General features: G+C 44.8%; 3 protein-coding genes across 3 annotated transcripts in view; 2 read left to right on the top strand and 1 right to left on the bottom strand.

Annotated features, from left to right (window-relative positions):
• LOC128628718 (uncharacterized) overlaps positions 1-9,730 on the top strand; it is a 31,011-nt gene extending 21,281 nt beyond the window's left edge. The window contains exons 3-4 of the mRNA XM_053677368.1: positions 7,732-9,278; positions 9,668-9,730. Of these exons, the coding sequence (XP_053533343.1) occupies positions 7,732-9,196 (1,465 nt within the window). The 3' untranslated portion in view covers positions 9,197-9,278; positions 9,668-9,730. The remainder of the gene's footprint in view (positions 1-7,731; positions 9,279-9,667) is intronic.
• A 3,376-nt stretch (positions 9,731-13,106) lies between these two features.
• Positions 13,107-16,578, bottom strand: LOC128629412 (uncharacterized). The gene is made up of 2 exons (XM_053677367.1): positions 16,449-16,578; positions 13,107-16,127 (listed from the first exon to the last, which is right to left on the bottom strand). Exons 1-2 carry the CDS (start codon positions 16,500-16,502, stop codon positions 13,107-13,109), a joined length of 3,075 nt encoding a protein of 1,024 aa, XP_053533342.1. The 5' UTR covers positions 16,503-16,578.
• On the top strand, positions 16,505-19,807 carry LOC128628721 (DNA-directed RNA polymerase subunit beta''). Its single transcript, XM_053677366.1, has 3 exons — positions 16,505-16,581; positions 17,375-19,341; positions 19,740-19,807. The coding sequence occupies exons 1-2, from the start codon at positions 16,505-16,507 to the stop codon at positions 19,275-19,277; spliced, it is 1,980 nt and encodes a 659-aa protein (XP_053533341.1). The 3' UTR covers positions 19,278-19,341; positions 19,740-19,807.
• The last annotated feature ends 7,626 nt before the right edge of the window (positions 19,808-27,433 follow it).

The raw sequence follows: 27,433 nt of genomic DNA, 5'->3' as shown, positions 1-27,433 counted from the left end.
GATCACGTGGACGAGTCAGAAGACTAATGGAAAAATGTTTTGTGGAAGGATGAGAACAAAATAGAACTTCTTGGTTATGTTTGGAGAAATGAAAACACTGCATTCCAGCATAAGAACCTTATCCCATCTGTGAAACATGGTGGTGGTAGTGTCATGGTTTGGGACTGTTTTTCTGCATCTGGACCAGGACGACTCGCCATCACTGATGGAACAGTAATAATTCTGTATAATTGAATTGTATAGTATAAGTATGAATAATAAGAGCGAATTCTAAAGGAAAATATCACGACATCTGTCCATGAACTGAACCTGAAGAGAAAGTGAGTCATGCAGCAAGACGATGAGCCTAAGCACAAGCTTTTCTACTAAAGAACGCTTAAAGAAGAGTAAAGTTAATGTTTTGGAACGGCCGAGTCGAAGTCCTGACCTTAATACAGTAGAAATGTTGTGGAAGAACCTGAAGCGAGCAGTTCATGTGAAGAAATCCACCAACATCCCAGAGTTGAAGCTGTTCTGTACTGAAGAACGGGATAAAACTCCTCTGAGCCGATGTGCAGGACTGATCAAATTACCCCAAACGTTTATCTGCAGTTTTTACTGCACAAGGAGCTCACGCCAGATACTGAAAGAAAAGGTGCACATACTTTTACCCCTCACAGATATGTAATACTGGATCATTTCCCTCAATAAATAAATGAACAAGTATAAAATTTTTGTCTTATTTGTTTAATTGGGTTCTCTTTATCTACTTTTAGGACTTTTGTAAAAATCTGATGATGTTTTAGGTCATATTTATGCTATCGACTTATTGTACGATATATAGACATGACCTCAATAATGACCACTGTGTTTACATGCGTGTTTGATTACATAAGAATTAAAATTAGTAGTGAGTAGAGACAGTTGCAAATGCAGCATAAGCATTTTCTTTGAGAGGTTAGGTTAATCGTGAACCAAAACAAGTAAACAGGACAAAGGCACAGGTCAGGTGATCAGCAAATGGCAAAAGAAGGGAACATCCAAAACAGACAAAAAAAAAAAAAACTAGCTCAAAAGTTGGCGGATAACAACTTGTCCGGTGGCAGAACGATGAACTGCGCGAGGGGGAGATTCCGAACACACCAACATTTTAGCCATTCATGCTGCTTCCGTCCTCTCTCTCCGCTAGGGCTGTTAAGTTAAAATTCAAACTTTAAATATTCATTGAATCTAAGATAAAAATGCACATTCGAATGGAAAAACTGTGTGCATTCAAATTTAAGATGTGTAGCAAGCATCAGGATGTATTTTAGCTAAAGCATACTGTTGAAAAGACGACACGGAAGATATTAACGATGCACTAACAATGTTTTTTGGAGAAGAAAAATCTAGAAGGAATAGTTCTAGTGTTGCAAATTATCCTGTCGTAGTCAGTAATGTGGGGGAATGAGCCGCTTAAGCGGCGTGAGCTGAAGCTGAACACTGAATGAACAGCAGTAAACAAAATTATTTACTAGCAGGTTAATTAACTTACCCAAATGCATCCTATACACACATGAGATTAATCAGACCTTTACACAAGAAAATACACAAGTGAACTTGAACTTAAGTAAGACGCTCGGTAGAATAGTCACGTTGTGAATACTCCTCTTTCCGTAAAAACAAACTAAAACACGAATAATAAATAACTAAAGCATAAAGAATTCACTACATTGTATTACAGTAGTGAACTCATTGTCATGCTATGATTTCAGGAGATCAGGTTTTCACAAGGACAATTTACACATGGTTTTGTTGATACATTTTCTTATTTTCTCATCAACTAAAATGCTGTTGACTAATATTCTATGCCATTATAGTCAGAGTAAAAGTGACTAAAATGAATGAATATGACACTACGAAATATTGACAATTTAAAGGATATTTTTGTTAGAATACAAAAACTATATTATTGTTATATTATCATTATACCACTGACATAAAATGGTCTTAAAATGACAAAAATATCTTTTATCACAAATATTTCTGGGAGAATCCGACAGTAGTGACAGGCCTAGCTGTAGGCTGACTGGCATTTACAAATTGTTCGTAATGCCCTTACTGTGCCCTGCAATGGATTGGCACCCCAATCAAGGTGTCCCCTGCCTTGAGTCCCAAGTTCCCCAGGATAGGCTCCATGCGGCATAAAAAATGTTGAACAGATTGTAGACTGGAACTGGGATATCAACTGGTTTCACCTCCTACAGGAACAGAAGCACTTTACTTACACACCTGATGAAAGTCTTTTATGGAAACTTTGTTTACTTTGCTTAACATTTACTATATCTCTTCTAAATAAAACATGTATACATATTTATTTATTTTTAGGTTATAAACACCACAATGGACTGGAGGGTTATTCTGGCTATCTTGTGTCTGATTGGTAAGTGTTGTCTTTTTCCTATTCTTTCCCTGAGTGTCTGAATTCCATCTCGGTTTCTCTCGTCACTGACATCAACCTGCTCAAATATAACTCACTCAGTTAAAGCTGTATTATTTATCAAGACTATGTGTGAATTACAGAAGTGCGACACACACAGCTCTAGAAATGTGTTTATCTTATTGGACCTGCACAGAAATCAGATTTCCCCCCCTTCATGTTAATATATTATATTATTTGTATACAACACACTGCATGTCAATCACTACAGTGTTTAATACAGGGTCAGGAAGTCTATCACGCAGAATGTTGCAGGACAAGTCACACCAGTTTATTAGAATTAAATAAATTGGTTAGACTTCCGAGAATATTCACTCAAGTGCTAAACTGAAACTCCTGTAAGGAGCGCTCCCTCTCTTACGTGGCTGTAATTAATTATCATAAATATCATCATCTGTTTTTATCTGTCGTTTAAATGTTGTTGTTTATTTCTACAAATTCCACGGATTATTTTACAAACATTTTCTGCATTATTCAAAAGAAAAAAGTTTATTTACTGAAGACAAAGTTAAATAGTTTTTTAAAGTAAACTACCAGTTAAAAGTTTTTTAAATACTTCTAAAAGGCCACCCAGACTGTTGGTGAGTATTCACTTTTACTGATACTGCATTTTAATAACATTTTGTACAAGTATTCTAATTCCTATTTAACCTCTCAATTAATAGTGACAAACACCCCTTCAGCAAACACGGCTTCAAAAAAACCCTCTTCAAGTCCGAGCACGCCTAAAAACACGCCAACAAACACGACTTCGAACTCGAGCACGCCCACGGACACCTCAACAAATACGACTTCGAACTCGAGCACGCCCACAGACCCCTCAACAAACACGACTTCGAACTCGAGCACGCCTACAGACCCCTCAACAAACACGACTTCGAACTCGAGCACGCCCACGGACCCCTCAACAAACACGACTTCGAACTCGAGCACGCCTACAGACCCCTCAACAAACACGACTTCGAACTCGAGCACGCCTACAGACCCCTCAACAAACACGACTTCGAACTCGAGCACGCCCACAGACACCTCAACAAACACGACTTCGAACTCGAGCATGCCTACAGACACTTCTGTACCAGCTGCAGCATTCAACTTGGTCTTTAGCATCAGTGAAACCTTTGATCCAGCACTGGCCGATACCAGCTCTCCAGAATTTACAGCAAAAGCTGAAAGTATCCGTAATCAGGTATGTTTAATTGTTATCACTGCCAATTATAATCCATTTTAATCTTCTAATCAAAACTAATTTTGCCCCATGAATAGTTCTTTTGTCATATAAGACAACATAAAGAACCAATAACAGTCCCATTTGTGTCTTTCTGGTAAGAGGGTATACATACTGGTCATGTCTGATTCATGAATTATATTTTTCAGCTTGAACCAATTTACAGAAGACTCTTCAGTAACTTCCTCCGGATGGTAATTAATGCTTTCGGGTGAGAGATAATATATAAATACATTGCTCTAAGTAATTGTTTCTTTACTTTTCATTATTCAGAATTTCATCCTGTATTTAACTATGGTTGTGTTTTAGGAATGGTTCGATTGTGACAAATTCCACTCTTGAATTTAATGCCAATGGCACCATCCCAACTAACTCCACAGTACAAGACACCCTTGTTAATGCGACCAGCACCACCTCAAGCTTGAACATTATTCCAACTTCTATAAAAGTCACCCAGGTTCCTGGTCAGTATTCACTTTCACTGATACTGCACTTTAATAACATTTTGTACATGTAAGTATTCTAATTCCTATTTAACCTCTCAATTAATAGTGACAAACACCTCTTCAACAAACACTTCAACAAACACCACTTCAACAAACACCTCTTCAACAAACTCCACTTCAACAAACTCCACTTCAACAAACTCCACTTCAACAAACACCACTTCAACAAACACGACTTCGAACTCGAGCACGCCTACAGACCCCTCAACAAACACGACTTCGAACTCGAGCACGCCTACAGACCCCTCAACAAACACGACTTCGAACTCGAGCACGCCTACAGACCCCTCAACAAACACGACTTCGAACTCGAGCACGCCTACGGACACCTCAACAAACACGACATCGAACTCGAGCACGCCTACAGACACCTCAACAAACACGACATCGAACTCGAGCACGCCTACAGACCCCTCAACAAACACGACTTCGAACTCGAGCACGCCTACAGACCCCTCAACAAACACGACTTCGAACTCGAGCACGCCTACAGACACCTCAACAAACACGACTTCGAACTCGAGCACGCCTACAGACCCCTCAACAAACACGACTTCGAACTCGAGCACGCCTACAGACCCCTCAACAAACACGACTTCGAACTCGAGCACGCCTACAGACCCCTCAACAAACACGACATCGAACTCGAGCACGCCTACAGACACCTCAACAAACACGACTTCGAACTCGAGCATGCCTACAGGCACCTCAACAAACACGACTTCGAACTCGAGCACGCCTACAGACACTTCAACAAACACAACTTCAACAAACACCACTTCAACAAACACCACTTCGAACTCGAGCACGCCCACGGACACCTCAACAAACACCACTTCAACAAACACGACTTTGAACTCGAGCACGCCTACGGACACCTCAACAAACACGACTTCGAACTCGAGCACGCCGACGGACACCTCAACAAACACGACTTCGGACTCGAGCACGCCTACAGACACTTCTGTACCAGCTGCAGCATTCAACTTGGTCTTTAGCATCAATGAAACCTTTTATTCAGCACTGGCCAATACCAGCTCTCCAGAATTTACAGCAAAAGCTGAAAGTATCCGTAATCAGGTATGTTTAATTGTTATCACTGCCAATTATAATCCATTTTAATCTTCTAATCAAAACTAATTTTGCCCCATGAATAGTTCTTTTGTCATATAAGACAACATAAAGAACCAATAACAGTCCCATTTGTGTCTTTCTGGTAAGAGGGTATACATACTGGTCATGTCTGATTCATGAATTATATTTTTCAGCTTGAACCAATTTACAGAAGACTCTTCAGTAACTTCCTCCGGATGGTAATTAATGCTTTCGGGTGAGAAATAATATATAAATACATTGCTCTAAGTAATTGTTTCTTTACTTTTCATTATTCAGAATTTCATGCTGTATTTAACTATGGTTGTGTTTTAGGAATGGTTCGATTGTGACAAATTCCACTCTTGAATTTACCGCCAATGGCACCATCCCAACTAACTCCACAGTACAAGACACCCTTGTTAATGCGACCAGCACCAACTCAAGCTTGAACATTATTCCAACTTCTATAAATGTCACCCAGGTTCCTGGTCAGTATTCACTTTCACTGATACTGCACTTTAATAACATTTTGTACATGTAAGTATTCTAATTCCTATTTAACCTCTCAATTAATAGTGACAAACACCTCTTCAACAAACACTTCAACAAACACCACTTCAACAAACACCACCTCAACAAACACTTCAACAAACACCACTTCAACAAACTCCACTTCAACAAACTCCACTTCAACAAACACCACTTCAACAAACACGACTTCAAACTCGAGCACGCCCACAGACCCCTCAACAAACACGACTTCGAACTCGAGCACGCCTACGGACACCTCAACAAACACGACTTCGAACTCGAGCACGCCTACAGACCCCTCAACAAACACGACTTCGAACTCGAGCACGCCTACAGACCCCTCAACAAACACGACTTCGAACTCGAGCACGCCTACAGACCCCTCAACAAACACGACTTCGAACTCGAGCACGCCTACAGACACCTCAACAAACACGACATCGAACTCGAACACGCCTACGGACACCTCAACAAACACGACATCGAACTCGAGCACGCCCACGGACACCTCAACAAACACGACATCGAACTCGAGCACGCCCACAGACCCCTCAACAAACACGACTTCGAACTCGAGCATGCCTACAGACCCCTCAACAAACACGACTTCGAACTCGAGCACGCCTACAGACCCCTCAACAAACACGACTTCGAACTCGAGCATGCCTACAGGCACCTCAACAAACACGACTTCGAACTCGAGCACGCCTACAGACACCTCAACAAACACCACTTCGAACTCGAGCACGCCTACAGACCCCTCAACAAACACGACTTCGAACTCGAGCACACCTACAGACCCCTCAACAAACACCACTTCAACAAACTCCACTTCAACAAACTCCACTTCAACAAACACAACTTCAACAAACACCACTTCGAACTCGAGCACGCCCACGGACACCTCAACAAACACCACTTCAACAAACTCCACTTCAACAAACTCCACTTCAACAAACACAACTTCAACAAACACAACTCCAACAAACACCACTTCAACAAACACCACTTCGAACTCGAGCACGCCCACAGACCCCTCAACAAACACGACTTCGAACTCGAGCACACCTACAGACACCTCAACAAACACGACTTCGAACTCGAGCACACCTACAGACACCTCAACAAACACGACTTCGAACTCGAGCACGCCGACGGACACATCAACAAACACGACTTCGGAATCGAGCACGCCTACAGACACTTCTGTACCAGCTGCAGCATTCAACTTGGTCTTTAGCATCAATGAAACCTTTTATCCAGCACTGGCCGATACCAGCTCTCCAGAATTTACAGCAAAAGCTGAAAGTATCCGTAATCAGGTATGTTTAATTGTTATCACTGCCAATTATAATCCATTTTAATCTTCTAATCAAAACTAATTTTGCCCCATGAATAGTTCTTTTGTCATATAAGACAACATAAAGAACCAATAACAGTCCCATTTGTGTCTTTCTGGTAAGAGGGTATACATACTGCTCATGTCTGATTCATGAATTATATTTTTCAGCTTGAACCAATTTACAGAAGACTCTTCAGTAACTTCCTCCGGATGGTAATTAATGCTTTCGGGTGAGAAATAATATATAAATACATTGCTCTAAGTAATTGTTTCTTTACTTTTCATTATTCAGAATTTCATGCTGTATTTAACTATGGTTGTGTTTTAGGAATGGTTCGATTGTGACAAATTCCACTCTTGAATTTACCGCCAATGGCACCATCCCAACTAACTCCACAGTACAAGACACCCTTGTTAATGCGACCAGCACCAACTCAAGCTTGAACATTATTCCAACTTCTATAAATGTCACCCAGGTTCCTGGTCAGTATTCACTTTCACTGATACTGCACTTTAATAACATTTTGTACATGTAAGTATTCTAATTCCTATTTAACCTCTCAATTAATAGTGACAAACACCTCTTCAACAAACACTTCAACAAACACAACTTCAACAAACACCTCTTCAACAAACACCACTTCAACAAACACGACTTCGAACTCGAGCACGCCCACAGACCCCTCAACAAACACGACTTCGAACTCGAGCACGCCCACGGACACCTCAACAAACACGACATCGAACTCGAGCACGCCTACGGACACCTCAACAAACACGACTTCGAACTCGAGCACGCCTACAGACCCCTCAACAAACACGACTTCGAACTCGAGCACGCCTACAGACCCCTCAACAAACACGACTTCGAACTCGAGCATGCCTACAGACACCTCAACAAACACGACTTCGAACTCCAGCAGGCCTACAGACCCCTCAACAAACACGACTTCGAACTCGAGCACGCCTACAGACACCTCAACAAACACGACATCGAACTCGAGCACGCCTACAGACCGCTCAACAAACACGACTTCGAACTCGAGCACGCCTACCGACCCCTCAACAAACACGACTTCGAACTCGAGCACACCTACGGACACCTCAACAAACACGACTTCGAACTCGAGCATGCCTACGGACACCTCAACAAACACGACTTCGAACTCGAGCACGCCCACAGACCCCTCAACAAACACGACTTCGAACTCGAGCACGCCTACAGACCCCTCAACAAACACGACATCGAACTCGAGCACGCCCACGGACACCTCAACAAACACGACATCGAACTCGAGCACGCCTACAGACCCCTCAACAAACACGACTTCGAACTCCAGCACGCCTACAGACCCCTCAACAAACACGACTTCGAACTCGAGCACGCCTACAGACACCTCAACAAACACGACATCGAACTCGAGCACGCCTACAGACCCCTCAACAAACACGACTTCGAACTCGAGCACGCCTACAGACCCCTCAACAAACACGACTTCGAACTCGAGCACGCCTACGGACACCTCAACAAACACGACATCGAACTCGAGCACGCCTACGGACACCTCAACAAACACGACTTCGAACTCGAGCACGCCCACAGACCCCTCAACAAACACGACTTCGAACTCGAGCACGCCTACAGACCCCTCAACAAACACGACATCGAACTCGAGCACGCCCACGGACACCTCAACAAACACGACTTCGAACTCGAGCACGCCCACGGACACCTCAACAAACACGACTTCGAACTCGAGCACGCCTACAGACCCCTCAACAAACACGACTTCGAACTCGAGCACGCCTACAGACCCCTCAACAAACACGACATCGAACTCGAGCACGCCTACAGACACCTCAACAAACACGACTTCGAACTCGAGCACGCCCACAGACACCTCAACAAACACGACTTCGAACTCGAGCACGCCTACAGACACCTCAACAAACACGACATCGAACTCGAGCATGCCTACAGACACCTCTTCCACAAACACTTCTGTACCAGCTGCAGCATTCAACTTGGTCTTTAGCATCAGTGAAACTTTTGACACAGCATTGGCCAATACCAGCTCTCCAGAATTTACAGCAAAAGCTCAAAGAGTCCGTAATCAGGTATGTTTAATTGATATCGCTGCTAATGGATTAATTTCAAACTTCTAAACAAAACTAATTTTGCCCCATAAATAGTTCTTTTGTCATATAAGACAACATAAAGAACCAATAACAGTCCAATTTGTGTCTTTCTGTAAGAGGGTATACATACTGCTCATGTCTGATTCTTATCTCTTGTCTGATGTTTCGATTTCAGTAATTAATATTGTGAAGTTAATGACATTCACCAGGCAATGGGGCAAATATCTGCATTTCAACACTTATAAGTCTCTGTATATGATTTACTCATTAACTTTAACTATATCTAGGCCTGTGACAAAACAAACAGCCAATGTATATGAGGTCAGTGGTTATGAAAACTGAATTCTTTATTGAATTATATTTTTCAGATTGAACCAATTTACAGAAGACTCTTCAGTAACTTCCTCCGGATGGTAATTCATAGTTTCAGGTGAGAAATGATATATGAAAACTTTGCTCTAAGTAATTGTTTATCTTTACTTTTGAGATTCAGAATTTCATGCTGTATTTAACTATGGTTGTGTTTTAGGAATGGTTCAATTGTGACAAATTCCACTCTTGAATTTACTGCCAATGACACCATCCCAACTAACTCCACAGTACAAGACGCCCTTGTTAATGCGACCAGCACCAACTCAAGCTTGAACATTATTCCAATTTCTATAAATGTCACCCAGGATCCTGGTCAGTATTCACTTTCACTGATACTGCATTTTAATTACATTTTGTACATGTAAGTATTCTAATTCCTATTTAACCTTTCAATTAATAGTGACAAACACCTCTTCAACAAACACTTCAACAAACACCACTTCAACAAACACCTCTTCAACAAACACCACTTCAACAAACACGACTTCGAACTCGAACACGCCTACAGACTCCTCAACAAACACGACATCGAACTCGAGCACGCCTACAGACCCCTCAACAAACACGACATCGAACTCGAGCACGCCTACAGACCCCTCAACAAACACGACTTCGAACTCGAGCACGCCTACAGACCCCTCAACAAACACGACTTCGAACTCCAGCACGCCTACAGACCCCTCAACAAACACGACTTCGAACTCGAGCACGCCTACAGACACCTCAACAAACACGACATCGAACTCGAGCACGCCTACAGACCCCTCAAGAAACACGACTTCGAACTCGAGCACGCCTACAGACCCCTCAACAAACACGACTTCGAACTCGAGCACGCCTACAGACCCCTCAACAAACACGACTTCGAACTCGAGCACGCCTACCGACCCCTCAACAAACACGACTTCGAACTCGAGCACGCCTATGGACACCTCAACAAACACGACATCGAACTCGAGCATGCCTACGGACACCTCAACAAACACGACTTCGAACTCGAGCACGCCCACAGACCCCTCAACAAACACGACTTCGAACTCGAGCACGCCCACGGACACCTCAACAAACACGACATCGAACTCGAGCACGCCTACAGACCCCTCAACAAACACGACTTCGAACTCCAGCACGCCTACAGACCCCTCAACAAACACGACTTCGAACTCGAGCACGCCTACAGACACCTCAACAAACACGACATCGAACTCGAGCACGCCTACAGACCCCTCAACAAACACGACTTCGAACTCGAGCACGCCTACAGACCCCTCAACAAACACGACTTCGAACTCGAGCACGCCTACAGACCCCTCAACAAACACGACTTCGAACTCGAGCACGCCTACAGACCCCTCAACAAACACGACATCGAACTCGAGCACGCCCACGGACACCTCAACAAACACGACATCGAACTCGAGCACGCCTACAGACCCCTCAACAAACACGACTTCGAACTCCAGCACGCCTACAGACCCCTCAACAAACACGACTTCGAACTCGAGCACGCCTACAGACACCTCAACAAACACGACATCGAACTCGAGCACGCCTACAGACCCCTCAACAAACACGACTTCGAACTCGAGCACGCCTACAGACCCCTCAACAAACACGACTTCGAACTCGAGCACGCCTACGGACACCTCAACAAACACGACATCGAACTCGAGCACGCTTACGGACACCTCAACAAACACGACTTCGAACTCGAGCACGCCCACAGACCCCTCAACAAACACGACTTCGAACTCGAGCACGCCTACAGACCCCTCAACAAACACGACATCGAACTCGAGCACGCCCACGGACACCTCAACAAACACGACTTCGAACTCGAGCACGCCCACGGACACCTCAACAAACATGACTTCGAACTCGAGCACGCCTACAGACCCCTCAACAAACACGACTTCGAACTCGAGCACGCCTACAGACCCCTCAACAAACACGACATCGAACTCGAGCACGCCTACAGACACCTCAACAAACACGACTTCGAACTCGAGCACGCCCACAGACACCTCAACAAACACGACTTCGAACTCGAGCACGCCTACAGACACCTCAACAAACACGACATCGAACTCGAGCACGCCTACCGACCCCTCAACAAACACGACATCGAACTCGAGCACGCCTACGGACCCCTCAACAAACACGACATCGAACTCGAGCACGCCTACAGACCCCTCAACAAACACGACTTCGAACTCGAGCACGCCTACAGACCCCTCAACAAACACGACATCGAACTCGAGCACGCCTACAGACACCTCAACAAACACGACTTCGAACTCGAGCACGCCCACAGACACCTCAACAAACACGACTTCGAACTCGAGCACGCCTACAGACACCTCAACAAACACGACATCGAACTCGAACACGCCTACAGACCCCTCAACAAACACGACATCGAACTCGAGCACGCCTACAGACACCTCAACAAACACGACTTCGAACTCGAGCACGCCCACAGACACCTCAACAAACACGACTTCGAACTCGAGCACGCCTACAGACACCTCTTCCACAAACACTTCTGTACCAGCTGCAGCATTCAACTTGGTCTTTAGCATCAATGAAACTTTTGACACAGCATTGGCCAATACCAGCTCTCCAGAATTTACAGCAAAAGCTCAAAGAGTCCGTAATCAGGTATGTTTAATTGATATCGCTGCTAATGGATTAATTTCAAACTTCTAAACAAAACTAATTTTGCCCCATAAATAGTTCTTTTGTCATATAAGACAACATAAAGAACCAATAAGTCCCATTTTTGTCTTTCTGTAAGAGGGTATACATACTGGTCATGTCTGATCTCTTGTCTGATGTTTAGATTTCAGTAATTAATATATTGAAGTTAATGACATTCACCAGGCAATGGGGCAAATATCTACATTTCAACACTTATAAGTCTCTGTATATGATTTACTCATTAACTTTAACTATATCTAGGCCTGTGACAAAACAAACAGCCAATGTATATGAGGTCAGTGGTTATGAAAACTGAATTCTTTATTGAATTATATTTTTCAGATTGAACCAATTTACAGAAGACTCTTCAGTAACTTCCTCCGGATGGTAATTCATAGTTTCAGGTGAGAAATGATATATGAAAACTTTGCTCTAAGTAATTGTTTATCTTTACTTTTGAGATTCAGAATTTCATGCTGTATTTAACTATGGTTGTGTTTTAGGAATGGTTCAATTGTGACAAATTCCACTCTTGAATTTACTGCCAATGACACCATCCCAACTAACTCCACAGTACAAGACGCCCTTGTTAATGCGACCAGCACCAACTCAAGCTTGAACATTATTCCAATTTCTATAAATGTCACCCAGGATCCTGGTCAGTATTCACTTTCACTGATACTGCATTTTAATTACATTTTGTACATGTAAGTATTCTAATTCCTATTTAACCTTTCAATTAATAGTGACAAACACCTCTTCAACAAACACTTCAACAAACACAACTTCAACAAACACCTCTTCAACAAACACCACTTCAACAAACACGACTTCGAACTCGAACACGCCTACAGACTCCTCAACAAACACGACATCGAACTCGAGCACGCCTACAGACCCCTCAACAAACACGACTTCGAACTCGAGCACGCCTACAGACCCCTCAACAAACACGACTTCGAACTCGAGCACGCCTACAGACCCCTCAACAAACACGACTTCGAACTCGAGCACGCCTACAGACACCTCAACAAACACGACATCGAACTCGAGCACGCCTACAGACCCCTCAACAAACACGACTTCGAACTCGAGCACGCCTACAGACCCCTCAACAAACACGACTTCGAACTCGAGCACGCCTACAGACACCTCAACAAACACGACATCGAACTCGAGCACGCCTACAGACCCCTCAACAAACACGACTTCGAACTCGAGCACGCCTACAGACCCCTCAACAAACACGACTTCGAACTCGAGCACGCCTACGGACACCTCAACAAACACGACATCGAACTCGAGCACGCCTACGGACACCTCAACAAACACGACTTCGAACTCGAGCACGCCCACAGACCCCTCAACAAACACGACTTCGAACTCGAGCACGCCTACAGACCCCTCAACAAACACGACATCGAACTCGAGCACGCCCACGGACACCTCAACAAACACGACTTCGAACTCGAGCACGCCCACGGACACCTCAACAAACACGACTTCGAACTCGAGCACGCCTACAGACCCCTCAACAAACACGACTTCGAACTCGAGCACGCCTACAGACCCCTCAACAAACACGACATCGAACTCGAGCACGCCTACAGACACCTCAACAAACACGACTTCGAACTCGAGCACGCCCACAGACACCTCAACAAACACGACTTCGAACTCGAGCACGCCCACAGACCCCTCAACAAACACGACTTCGAACTCGAGCACGCCTACAGACCCCTCAACAAACACGACTTCGAACTCGAGCACGCCTACAGACACCTCAACAAACACGACATCGAACTCGAGCACGCCTACAGACCCCTCAACAAACACGACTTCGAACTCGAGCACGCCTACAGACCCCTCAACAAACACGACTTCGAACTCGAGCACGCCTACGGACACCTCAACAAACACGACATCGAACTCGAGCACGCCTACGGACACCTCAACAAACACGACTTCGAACTCGAGCACGCCCACAGACCCCTCAACAAACACGACTTCGAACTCGAGCACGCCTACAGACCCCTCAACAAACACGACATCGAACTCGAGCACGCCCACGGACACCTCAACAAACACGACTTCGAACTCGAGCACGCCCACGGACACCTCAACAAACACGACTTCGAACTCGAGCACGCCTACAGACCCCTCAACAAACACGACTTCGAACTCGAGCACGCCTACAGACCCCTCAACAAACACGACATCGAACTCGAGCACGCCTACAGACACCTCAACAAACACGACTTCGAACTCGAGCACGCCCACAGACACCTCAACAAACACGACTTCGAACTCGAGCACGCCCACAGACCCCTCAACAAACACGACTTCGAACTCGAGCACGCCTACAGACCCCTCAACAAACACGACTTCGAACTCGAGCACGCCCACAGACCCCTCAACAAACACGACTTCGAACTCGAGCACGCCTACAGACACCTCAACAAACACGACTTCGAACTCGAGCACGCCTACTAACACCTCAACAAACACGACATCGAACTCGAGCACGCCTACAGACCCCTCAACAAACACGACTTCGAACTCGAGCACGCCCACAGACACCTCAACAAACACGACTTCGAACTCGAGCACGCCTACAGACCCCTCAACAAACACGACTTCGAACTCGAGCACGCCCACGGACACCTCAACAAACACGACATCGAACTCGAGCACGCCCACGGACACCTCAACAAACACGACATCGAACTCGAGCACGCCCATAGACACCTCAACAAACACGACTTCGAACTCGAGCACGCCTACAGACACCTCAACAAACACGACTTCGAACTCGAGCACGCCCACAGACACCTCAACAAACACGACTTCGAACTCGAGCACGCCTACGAACACCTCAACAAACACGACTTCGAACTCGAGCACGCCTACGAACACCTCAACAAACACGACTTCGAACTCGAGCACGCCTACAGACCCCTCAACAAACACGACTTCGAACTCGAGCACGCCTACAGACACCTCAACAAACACGACTTCGAACTCGAGCACGCCTACAGACCCCTCAACAAACACGACTTCGAACTCGAGCACGCCTACAGGCACCTCAACAAACACGACTTCGAACTCGAGCACGCCCACAGACCCCTCAACAAACACGACTTCGAACTCGAGCACGCCTACAGACACCTCAACAAACACGACTTCGAACTCGAGCACGCCTACTAACACCTCAACAAACACGACATCGAACTCGAGCACGCCTACAGACCCCTCAACAAACACGACTTCGAACTCGAGCACACCCACAGACACCTCAACAAACACGACTTCGAACTCGAGCACGCCTACAGACCCCTCAACAAACACGACTTCGAACTCGAGCACGCCCACGGACACCTCAACAAACACGACATCGAACTCGAGCACGCCCACGGACACCTCAACAAACACGACATCGAACTCGAGCACGCCCATAGACACCTCAACAAACACGACTTCGAACTCGAGCACGCCTACAGACACCTCAACAAACACGACTTCGAACTCGAGCACGCCCACAGACAACTCAACAAACACGACTTCGAACTCGAGCACGCCCACAGACACCTCAACAAACACGACTTCGAACTCGAGCACGCCTACGAACACCTCAACAAACACGACTTCGAACTCGAGCACGCCCACGGACACCTCAACAAACACGACTTCGAACTCGAGCACGCCTACGAACACCTCAACAAACACGACTTCGAACTCGAGCACGCCTACAGACCCCTCAACAAACACGACTTCGAACTCGAGCACGCCCACAGACACCTCAACAAACACGACATCGAACTCGAGCACGCCTACAGACCCCTCAACAAACACGACTTCGAACTCGAGCACGCCTACAGACACCTCAACAAACACGACTTCGAACTCGAGCACGCCTACAGACCCCTCAACAAACACGACTTCGAACTCGAGCACGCCTACAGACACCTCAACAAACACGACTTCAACAAACACGTCTACAAACACCTCTTCAACAAACACAACTTCAACAAACACTTCAACAAACACGACATCGAACTCAAGCACGCCAACAGACACCTCTTCCACAAACACTTCTGTACCAGCTGCAGCATTCAACTTGGTCTTTAGCATCAATGAAACTTTTGACACAGCACTGGCCAATACCAGCTCTCCAGAATTTACAGCAAAAGCTCAAAGAGTCCGTAATCAGGTATGTTTAATTGATATCGCTGCTAATGGATTAATTTCAAACTTCTAAACAAAACTAATTTTGCCCCATGAATAGTTCTTTTGTCATATAAGACAACATAAAGAACCAATAACAGTCCAATTTGTGTCTTTCTGTAAGAGGGTATACATACTGCTCATGTCTGATTCTTATCTCTTGTCTGATGTTTCGATTTCAGTAATTAATATTGTGAAGTTAATGACATTCACCAGGCAATGGGGCAAATATCTGCATTTCAACACTTATAAGTCTCTCCATATGATTTACTCATTAACTTTAACTATATCTAGGCCTGTGACAAAACAAACAGCCAATGTATATGAGGTCAGTGGTTATGAAAACTAAATTCTTTATTGAATTATATTTTTCAGATTGAACCAATTTACAGAAGACTCTTCAGTAACTTCCTCCGGATGGTAATTCATAGTTTCAGGTGAGAAATGATATATGAAAACTTTGCTCTAAGTAATTGTTTATCTTTACTTTTGAGATTCAGAATTTCATGCTGTATTTAACTATGGTTGTGTTTTAGGATTGGTTCGATTGTGACAAATTCCACTCTTGAATTTATTGCCAATGACACCATCCCAACTAACTCCACACTACAAGACGCCCTTGTTAATGCGACTAGCACCAACTCAAGCTTGAACATTATTCCAACTTCTATAAATGTCACCCGGGTTCCTGGTCAGTATTCACTTTCACTGATACTGCACTTTAATAACATTTTGTACATGTAAGTATTCTAATTCCTATTTAACCTCTCAATTAATAGTGACAAACACCCCTTCAACAACCACTTCAACAAACACCACTTCAACAAACTCCACTTCAACAAACACCACTTCAACAAACACTTCAACAAACACCACTTCAACAAACACTTCAACAAACACAACTTCAACAAACACTTCTTCAACAAACTCGTCCTCAACCCCGAGCACGTCAACAAACACCTCTTCAACAAACACGTCTTCATCTACAAACACGTCTTCATCTACAAACACGTCTTCAACAAACACGTCTTCAACAAACACGTCTTCAACCCCGAGCACGTCTACAAACACGTCTTCAACAAACACGTCTTCATCTACAAACACGTCTTCAACCCCGAGCACGTCTACAAACACGTCTTCAACAAACACGTCTTCAACCAACACGTCTTCATCTACAAACACGTCTTCAACCCCGAGCACGTCTACAAACACGTCTTCAACCAACACGTCTTCATCTACAAACACGTCCTCAACCCCGAGCACGTCTACAAACACGTCTTCAACAAACACGTCCTCAACCCCGAGCACGTCTACAAACACGTCTTCAACAAACACGTCTTCATCTACAAACACGTCTTCAACCCCGAGCACGTCTACAAACACGTCTTCAACCAACACGTCTTCATCTACAAACACGTCCTCAACCCCGAGCACGTCTACAAACACGTCTTCAACAAACACGTCTTCAACCCCGAGCACGTCTACAAACACCTCTTCAACAAACACGTCTTCATCTACAAACACGTCTTCAACCCCGAGCACCTCTACAAACACGTCTTCAACAAACACGTCCTCAACCCCGAGCACGTCTACAAACACCTCTTCAACCAACACGTCTTCATCTACAAACACGTCTTCAACAAACACGTCCTCAACCCCGAGCACGTCTACAAACACGTCTTCAACAAACACGTCCTCAACCCCGAGCACGTCTACAAACACGTCTTCAACAAACACGTCCTCAACCCCGAGCACGTCTACAAACACGTCTTCAACAAACACGTCTTCATCTACAAACACGTCTTCAACCCCGAGCACGTCTACAAACACGTCTTCAACAAACACCTCTTCAACCAACACGTCTTCATCTACAAACACGTCTTCAACAAACACGTCCTCAACAAACACGTCCTCAAATCCGAGCACGTCTACAAACACCTCTTCAACAAACACGTCTTCATCTACAAACACGTCTTCAACAAACACGTCCTCAACCCCGAGCACGTCTACAAACACCTCTTCAACAAACACGTCTTCATCTACAAACACGTCTTCAACAAACACGTCCTCAACAAACACGTCCTCAACCCCGAGCACGTCTACAAACACGTCTTCAACAAACACGTCCTCAACCCCGAGCACGTCTACAAACACGTCTTCAACAAACACGTCCTCAACCCCGAGCACGTCTACAAACACGTCTTCAACAAACACGTCTTCATCTACAAACACGTCTTCAACCCCGAGCACGTCTACAAACACGTCTTCAACAAACACCTCTTCAACCAACACGTCTTCATCTACAAACACGTCTTCAACAAACACGTCCTCAACAAACACGTCCTCAAATCCGAGCACGTCTACAAACACCTCTTCAACAAACACGTCTTCATCTACAAACACGTCTTCAACAAACACGTCCTCAACCCCGAGCACGTCTACAAACACGTCTTCAACAAACACGTCCTCAACCCCGAGCACGTCTACAAACACATCTTCAACAAACTCGTCCTCAACCCCGAGCACGTCTACAAGCACGTCTTCATCTACAAGCACAACTTCAAAAACCACGACATCAACCCCGAGCACAACAACAAGCACATCTTCACCAATGACACCTTCAGCTCCTCTAACTGCAACTGCAATTTTCAACATGATCTTCAGCATCAAAGAAACGTTTGATCCAGCACTGGCCAATACCAGCTCTCCAGCGTTCGCAGCAAAATCTACAAATATCCGTAATAAGGTATGTTTTATTGATAATGCTTCCTTTTACAGTTTATTTGATTCTTCTAAACAAGAGTCATTTTGCCCCCAGAGCAATTCTGTTTCTTTATAAGGAAACCTAAAGAACTCGACATGGTTCAGATGTTGGCTTTCTGTTAAGAAGTAATATAGAACAGGTCTAATTTTTGCATTTGTCTGATGTTTCAGTTCAGTTTCATTAAGTTATATGAATATTCTGAAGTCAGATTAAATGGACATGCCACGCGGCACAATTATATATGAATTTTAACATTTTTAAGTCTCAGTGTTTTTGTTATCTATTCCCTTTATCTATATCTAGTACTAAATGTGACAGACCAGTTTATCCGGGTGTTTGAAACTGCTGTTGATTCCTGATTCATTTCTAATTTCTTTCAGGTTGAACCATTGTACAAGAAAGCCTTTAAAAACTTCGTCCTCATGAAGATTGTAAAATTCAGGTAAGAAGGAAGATCTGAATCTGAATTTCTTGTTTATTTCTTTGTTGATTAATGATTTAATTTTAATCTGTATCTCTACATTCATGTCCTTTCAGGAGTGGTTCTATTCTGACAGAAAGCAACATTTATATGAATTCTAGTGGCCCAAATGTTACTGCGACCCAAGTGAGAAATGTCCTTCTCAGTGCACTTAACGACTTGAACTTTATTGTTGATCCAAACTCCATCAATGTCACCCAGATTCTTGGTCAGTATACACTTGCACAGACTTTACTGTGTGACTTATTAAGTAGTGTTTGTTAATTAGAAATATGGCAAAATGATTCCGGTTTAAATATATATTTGTGTATATATTTGTGCATTAAATATCATGTATAATGTTTATATTTTGCAGGTAATTCCATGTCACCAGTGATTGCCAGCTCACTCTCCATGATATGGATGTCTCTTCTATCACTTCTACTTTCAGTGGCATTGCACTTCTAGCTCTACACCTGATCGGAAAACATACACAATGACCATTATATAAAATTTATGTAATAATGCATAAGAAAAAGGGGATATGGGGAAAATGATTCACTCTTATAAACATGGGTATATTTATATAAGTATTTGAAACTGGAGACTTAATGAGGGTTCTGATTTGCTTGAAAATTTCTCAGCATTCTAACAGGCCTACAAGGATTTTATTTCACTTTTTAAACTATTGTGTAGTTAATAGTAGAAATTAATGTTGTTCTATACTGTATAATTTCTAAACACAAGTGTATATGCAAACCTAAATTTAACTTCTTTATATCAGTGTATAATGATTATAAACATTGTATGAAATAAAGCTTTCCACGATTCATTTAATATTTTATGCAAATCATTTAATAACAAAGATACAATATATAAGATACACAGCCAAAAAGGATGTGGACACGATCATCACACCCATATGTATTTTTTTCTGGAAACTCTTGCCACAACATTGGAAACACAATTTTATAGAATTGTATGCTATAGAAAGGGCCATTTGGGTTTTTTTTTCCAATCAAGCAGGAGCCACACTTGATTCCAGCTGTTTAATCACCCCAGGCCTCCTCACCTAACATCAGTGCCTGACCTCACTAATGTTCTTGTGGCTGAATCCCCACAGTACCTTATCTTTACATAAGTCCAAAGTCTAGTGGCAAGCCTTCCCAAACAAGTGGAGGCTGTTATTACTGCAAAAGGGGACTACTTCTGTGTTGATGCCCATGATTTTTGATTGGGCAGATACGAGTTAGATGCTCATGCTCTTATCGTCCTTTTAAAGTACCTGCCATACATCTTTTACTCAGGAGCGGCTGTTGTCTAGCCGCTCTACCATAAAGACCCGATTCCTGATTCCTTTAGTATTTCTAAAATGGTTGCATTTCAAGCAATTTCTCCCATTTCTGCTGAGGACTTCTGTAGCTGAATTAGAGTGGCCATTGGGTCCCTGGTCACCTCCTTGACCAAGGTTCTTCTATCAATGTTACTGAGTTTGGAAGGACAGTCATTTCTAAGAAGAGTCTTTTTGGCTTCATACTTCTATTTCACAATGGTGAAGCCCACTGTGCTCATGGGAACATCTAAAGCTTTAAAAATGGGCTTAAACCCCCACCCAGATCTATGGTCCCACACAATTAGATTTTCGAGGTCTACATGTAGTTCCACAGACTTCAGAGCTGGATTTTGGTCTGAAATACACTGTGAATTGTAGGACCTTATATACTCAGATGTGTGCCTTTCTAAATCATGTCCAATCAATGAAATCTGCCACCAGTAAACTGCAGTCAAGCTCTACAGGCATCTCAAAGCAAACAGGATGCACCTGAGCTCAGTTTGTAGTGTCTTTATACAAGGGTTTGAATACTTATCTAAATGACATATTTAGTTTAGATTTTTAATACATTTACAAACCATTCTAAAAGCTGCTTTGACTTTGATATTATGGGTTATTATAATAAAATAATTTAATATAATTAATTACAGATGAAACCTATAACACAATATGTGTGAAAACTGAAGGTCTGAATATTTTTTTAAACTCACCTGTATCTCGATACTTTATACATCAATTGACATATTGCTAAAATTATTTTAGAAATATAAACAAAGTTTAAAAAGACATTCAGAGAATCAGTGCTTCTGGGGGTTTTAGGTGAGTTATTGAGTTGCTATGGCTTGCATACATGCTATGGTAATGTGAATTACTAATGATCAATCATAATACACAGTTATGCCTCCCACATAAAAAGCTTATATATAATTAAGGTCAAACGTATGGGTTATGCATGTAACTCTGTTCCCTGAGAAGGGAACGAGATGTTGCGTAGCTTTGTCATACAACTTCACGTTGCGTTAGCTGAACGCTCTGGGAATGAGAATACCCACTCCGTCATACTGAGGGTATGGCCTGTTCAAAAAGACCCGAGCCTGAGGGTGACTGCAAGACACTCGAGCCTGGACAAGAATGTATTTCCAGGTTGTAAAATCGAATGAATATGTGCGGCGTAGACCACCCTGCCACATCACACACATCCTGTAAAGATACCCCTTTGGACAAAGCCTTCGAGGAGGCAACCCCCCTAGTGGAATGTGCACTTATGCCCAGAGGCGTTGCGAGACCACGTGCCTCATAAGCAATAGAGATTGCTTCCACTATCCAATTAGAGATGTTTCAACGCAGCATCACCTCTGCTGTCACCGCCAAAGCTGACCAGCAGCTGCTCTGACTTACGCAGATGTAGGCACTTTAGGAATATAATCCGGCCTAGGATACAGAAGGCCTTGGCTAATCCAGGGGCAACAGAGAGCTGTAGATCTCCTGCTTGCTTGAGAGATGTCAGGGCCAGCAGAAGGGCTACCTTTAGAGTCAGAAGCTTCTCAGAGGCTGACACTAAAGGCTCTAATGCAGCACCTGACAGACCTTCCAGGACCACAGAAAGGTCCAAGGAAGGTATGCATATTCTGCAGATGTGCCTTAGCCACCTGACACCGCACATATCCCTCGAAGCCAGAGGATATTGCCCCACAGAGGCTCCATAAATAGGGGTGTGGCTTGCCGAAATGGCAGCCACACAGACCCTGATTATAGGAGGAGCCAACCCAGCTGAGAAACGTCCTTGTAAGAACTCCAGGACTGTAGCAGTTTGCTGAGTCTAGCTGATGTTCCTCACGCCATGAGACAAAAGGTTTTCACTTGAGCACATCCAATTTCATCATGGATGGCATTCTAGCATTCTACATGGTCTCTACAACCTCAGTTGTGAGACCAGAATCTATGTGCTGGTGCCACTCAGGGGCCAGACTCAGAGTTTCCATAGGTCTGGCTGATAGTGAGAAAGCAGCCCTCCGGCTTGAGACAGTAGATCCCTGCGGATCGGAATCTCTGAAGGAGTTCCCTCTAGCAGGGATATTGTCTCTGAGAACCATATTCGAGCTGGCCAATAAGGTGTTACTAGCAGCAGATGTAGACAGTCTTGGCGAACTCTCACTAGCACTTGTGTACCATGGTGTCCAGCCCTAATTGTGCGTGAGGAGTGAGAGCGAACCACAGTGGGCACTGTGTTGTCTCCCCGGAAGTGAATACATCCACTCCCGCTTGGACAAACCTCTGCCATATGGACACCATCACTTGTGGATGGAGCCTCCAATCCCTAGGGCCTCAGCCCCTGTCTCAACAGGATGTCTGCCTGCACATTCCAGTTGCCTAGAATGTACATTGCACTCACTGACAAAACTTTCTCTCTACCCAGAGAAGAATAAGTTGCACCTGCCTGAACAGGGGGCATGAACATAATTCTCCCTGGTGGTCAATGTATGAGACCACCACTGTGTTGTCAGTAAACACATCATGACCTCTCCATTCAGGAAGAAAGAATTTCAGTGTTAGAAATATGGCCTGCATTTCTAGGCAATTTATATGCCACTCCAGATGAGGGTCGCTCCAGAGACCATGAGCCGGACAGCCATCTAAGACCACACCCCAGCCCATGAGGGAGGTGTCTGTCAAAAAGTCTGGGTGACCAGAGAACACTGAAAACTTGTCAACACTGTCATTGTCTGCAGTGACCTACAAGCAAGACTACTACTGCATAGGCCTTGCCTAAAACTGAGGGCAGCATGTAAAGAGCTGCTTGAAGTGATTACTAAGGCTGGATGAGCTTTTTTCTCCCCAGTGAATGTAAATCCCTCACACCACAGAAAACTCCCCTTTTCTTGACAAAATATCAGGCTTCTGGGGGAAAACCATGCATAAGCCGTATTTATAAGCACACGATTATTGACGGATTATTCAGCCATTGTGGGGAATGAACGGCATGACTATTTAGCTATGCTGAAGGTGGATGAGGCGCTTGCAAGCTACCTCTCTCCATCGACGGCAAGTAATTAGGGGGGCCGGCTTTGCCATCCAAGCCACCGTGTAAGGCCACCGTGGCATTGGTGGGCAAGGCCTATGCAGTTGTAGCCTTGCTTGTGGGTCACTGCAGACAATGACAGTGTTGCAGGTCTACCAAACAGACCTGCTGAGTGAGCTCGACATATGGCAGCATTCAGCCAGTTCCTTCCCTGTTGTTCGAGTTCACCCGGGCATCCACAAGTGGAGCCCAGGCCAGCACTAGTGTGAGGGAGACACAGAAGGGGAGTACGGCAGCCTGTAAACCCCCGCAGACAGCCAGGGGAACCAGGTGACCAAAGTTATGGCCTGTTACTAGGCCTGATCTGAGAATGGTCATAAAAGACAAGCAGAGAAAGAAGAGCGGTCCTGAGGGGCTGTGGAGTTATGTATCAGGGAACATGAGTTTGTTAGGGCAGTTAACCCCCAGTGCTACTGTAGGGCCTCCCCTAGCCAAGGCTGTCCCAAGTTTTCAGTGTTCTCTTGTCAGCGAGCTGTCACAGGGCAATGAAAATTTGATGCCTTCCCTCCAATAGAATGTGGAATAATTAACATCACTAAAAGACCATCTGGCAGCATGGAAACTACTGCCAAATGTGTCTCCATGGGTTCTGTCAACTGTAGAAAAGGGTTACCGGGTCCAGTTTAGAGTTCGACCCCTGGTTCAGAGGTGTGCTCACCACAGTAGTCAGCACAGACCAGAGCACGACATTAGCACAGGAAGTAAGATCCCTCTTGGACAAAGGGGCCATAGAACATGTACCTCATTCCCTGAGGGATGGAGGTTTTTACAGCCGTTATTTCCTGGTCCACAAAAAATAGGAGCATGTGGCCAATTTTAGATTTGAGTCTGAACTGTGCTCTTCTGTTCCACAGATTCAGTTTGAGGACCGGTTTGTGATGATAGGTCTAAAAGGTGCATATTTCCACATAGCCATGGTCGGGTTCTTCCCTTTTGGGCTAGCTTTATCCCCTCGCACTTTCACAAAGTGCATGGATGTCATTCTGGCTCCATTGCTACTCCAGGGCATCCGTGTACTAAACTACCTGGGTGAATGGTTAATTCTAGCACAATCCAGGGTCGATCTAGCACAATGGTCCCACTGGTGGTTCAACATCGAGATGTTTTTCTCGCCCATATGAAGAGGTTGGAGCTCAGGTAAAACCTCCGAAAAGTATGCTTTCTCCAGTGCAGTGGACAACTTTTCTAGGGTTTATAAAGATTCTACTATAATGAGGGTGTTTCTATCCCCAACATGCGTAGGGTCAATCCTATCAACATTGAGCAAGATCAGGCTGGATCTTGGCATCCCCTCCAGTCTCTATGGGAGACTATTGGAGCTTATGGCAGCAGCAGCAGCCAACATCAATTGAGAGGTCACCGTGTGTTTACAGAAAACACAGCGGTGGTCTCATATATTGACCACCAGGGAGGATTATGTCCGTGCCCCCTGTTCAGACAGGCACAACTAAATCTTCTCTGGCCAGAGGGAAAGTTTTGACAGTGAGTGCAATGTACATTCTGGGCAACTGGAATGTAGGGACAGATATCCTTTTAAGGCAGGGGCTGAGGCCCAGGGCTCAGTGGCTCCATCCACAAGTAGTGGAGTCTATATGGCGGAGGTTTGACCAAGCGGGACTGCATGTGTGTGCCTCCGAGGCCTATTTCGCCCTCACTTCTCCTGCATAGCCGAGGTCACATCTGTATACCTTTCCCCCGTTCGCTCTGCTCACACAAGTTCTAGCGAAAGTTCGCCAAGACAGTCCATGTCTGCTGCTAGTAATACCTTACTGGCCAGCTCGAATGGGGTTCGCAGAGATAATATCCCTACTAGATGGCACTCCGTGGGAGATTCCCATCCACAGGGATCTACTCTCTCAAGCTGGATGGCTGATTTATCAACCTCGGCCAGAACTATGGAAACTGTGGGCCTGGCCACTGAGTGGCACCAGCTCATAGATTCTGGTCTAACAACTGAGGTTGTAGAGACCATGTTGAACCCTAGAGTACCATGCACGAGGAAATTGTATGCGCTCAAGTGCTGGCTTTTTGTCTTGTGGTGTGAGGAACGCCAGCTAGACCCAGTGAATGGCTACAGTCCTGGAGTTCTTACAGGATGTTTCTCAGCGGGGTTGGCTCCTTCTACAATCAGGGTCTATTTCTGCCAGACACACCCCTGTTAATCGAGTCTCTGTTGGGCAACATCCTCTAACTTTGAGGTTTATGCATGGTGTCAGGTGGCTGAGGCCCATTTGCAGGCCGCACATTCCTTCCTGGGACTCTTCTGTGGTCCTGGAAGGTCTGTCAGGTGCCTGATTTAAGCCCTTAGGGTCTTCAAACTCTAAAGGTATTCTGCTATCCCTGACATCTCTCAAGCAAGTAGTACAGTGCTCTACAGCGCTCTGTTGCCCCTTCCAGCCTTGACTTTTCCGCTGGATTTGCCAAGGCCTTCCTGTATCCTAGGCCGGATTATATTCCTAAGGTGCCTACATCTGCTGCCCAGCCTGTGGTGTTGCAGGCTTTCTGCCCTCCTCCATTCCTCACACCGGAACAAGAGAGAATGCATCTGCTATGTCTAGTAAGGGCTCTCTGTACTTACGTCCACCGCTCCAGCCAATGGCATAAGTTGGAGCAGCTGCTGGTCTGCTTGGTGGCAGCAGTAGAGGTGATTCTGGGTCTAAGCAGTGCATCTCTGATTGGATAGTGGAAGCAATCTCTATCGCTTATGAAGTGCGCGGTCTAGCTACGCCTCTCGGCATAAGGGCTCATTCCACTAGGGGGGTCGCCTCCTTGAAGGCTTTGTCAAACGGGGTATCCTTACAGGACATGTGTGCTGCTACAGGGTGGTCTAAGCCACACACATTCATTTGATATTACAGACTGGATATTCCTTCTGCCCCAGGCTCGAGTGTCTTGCAGTGACCCTCAGGCTTGGGTCTTTTTGAACAGGCCGTACCTTCGATAGGACGGAATGGGTATTCTCGTTCCCAGAGTGTTATGCTAAATGGAACCTGGAGTTGCCTTTGAAAGGAAATGTGTAGGTTACACATGTAACCCTGTTACCTGAGGGATTTATTTCAATGGGGAGAAAAAAGCTCTTTCAGTAGACACTTCGCACAGAAAGTGTGCACTACTCACCGTGAGGAAATGGGAGCAAGGTGCAACACACTTCCTGAATTTTTATTCTCTTTTTTTTAAAGGGATAGAAAGGTCCAGAGATTTT

The sequence above is a fragment of the Ictalurus punctatus genome, chromosome 29 (assembly GCF_001660625.3).
Source record: "Ictalurus punctatus breed USDA103 chromosome 29, Coco_2.0, whole genome shotgun sequence".
In the NCBI taxonomy this organism is placed as follows: domain Eukaryota; kingdom Metazoa; phylum Chordata; class Actinopteri; order Siluriformes; family Ictaluridae; genus Ictalurus; species Ictalurus punctatus.
This window is presented reverse-complemented; position numbering and strand designations above follow the sequence as displayed.

Coding starts and splice junctions, on each gene's coding strand:
- LOC128629412 (XM_053677367.1), bottom strand. CDS start 16,502: ATGCTAAAGACCAAGTTGAATGCTGCAGCTGGTACAGAAGTGTTTGTG. Junction 16,128..16,448: donor CAGAAGTGTTTGTGGAAGAG/GTGTCTGTTGGC, acceptor GTGTTTGTTGAG/GGGTCTGTAGGCGTGCTCGA.
- LOC128628721 (XM_053677366.1), top strand. CDS start 16,505: ATGAAACTTTTGACACAGCACTGGCCAATACCAGCTCTCCAGAATTTA. Junction 16,582..17,374: donor CTCAAAGAGTCCGTAATCAG/GTATGTTTAATT, acceptor CTCAATTAATAG/TGACAAACACCCCTTCAACA.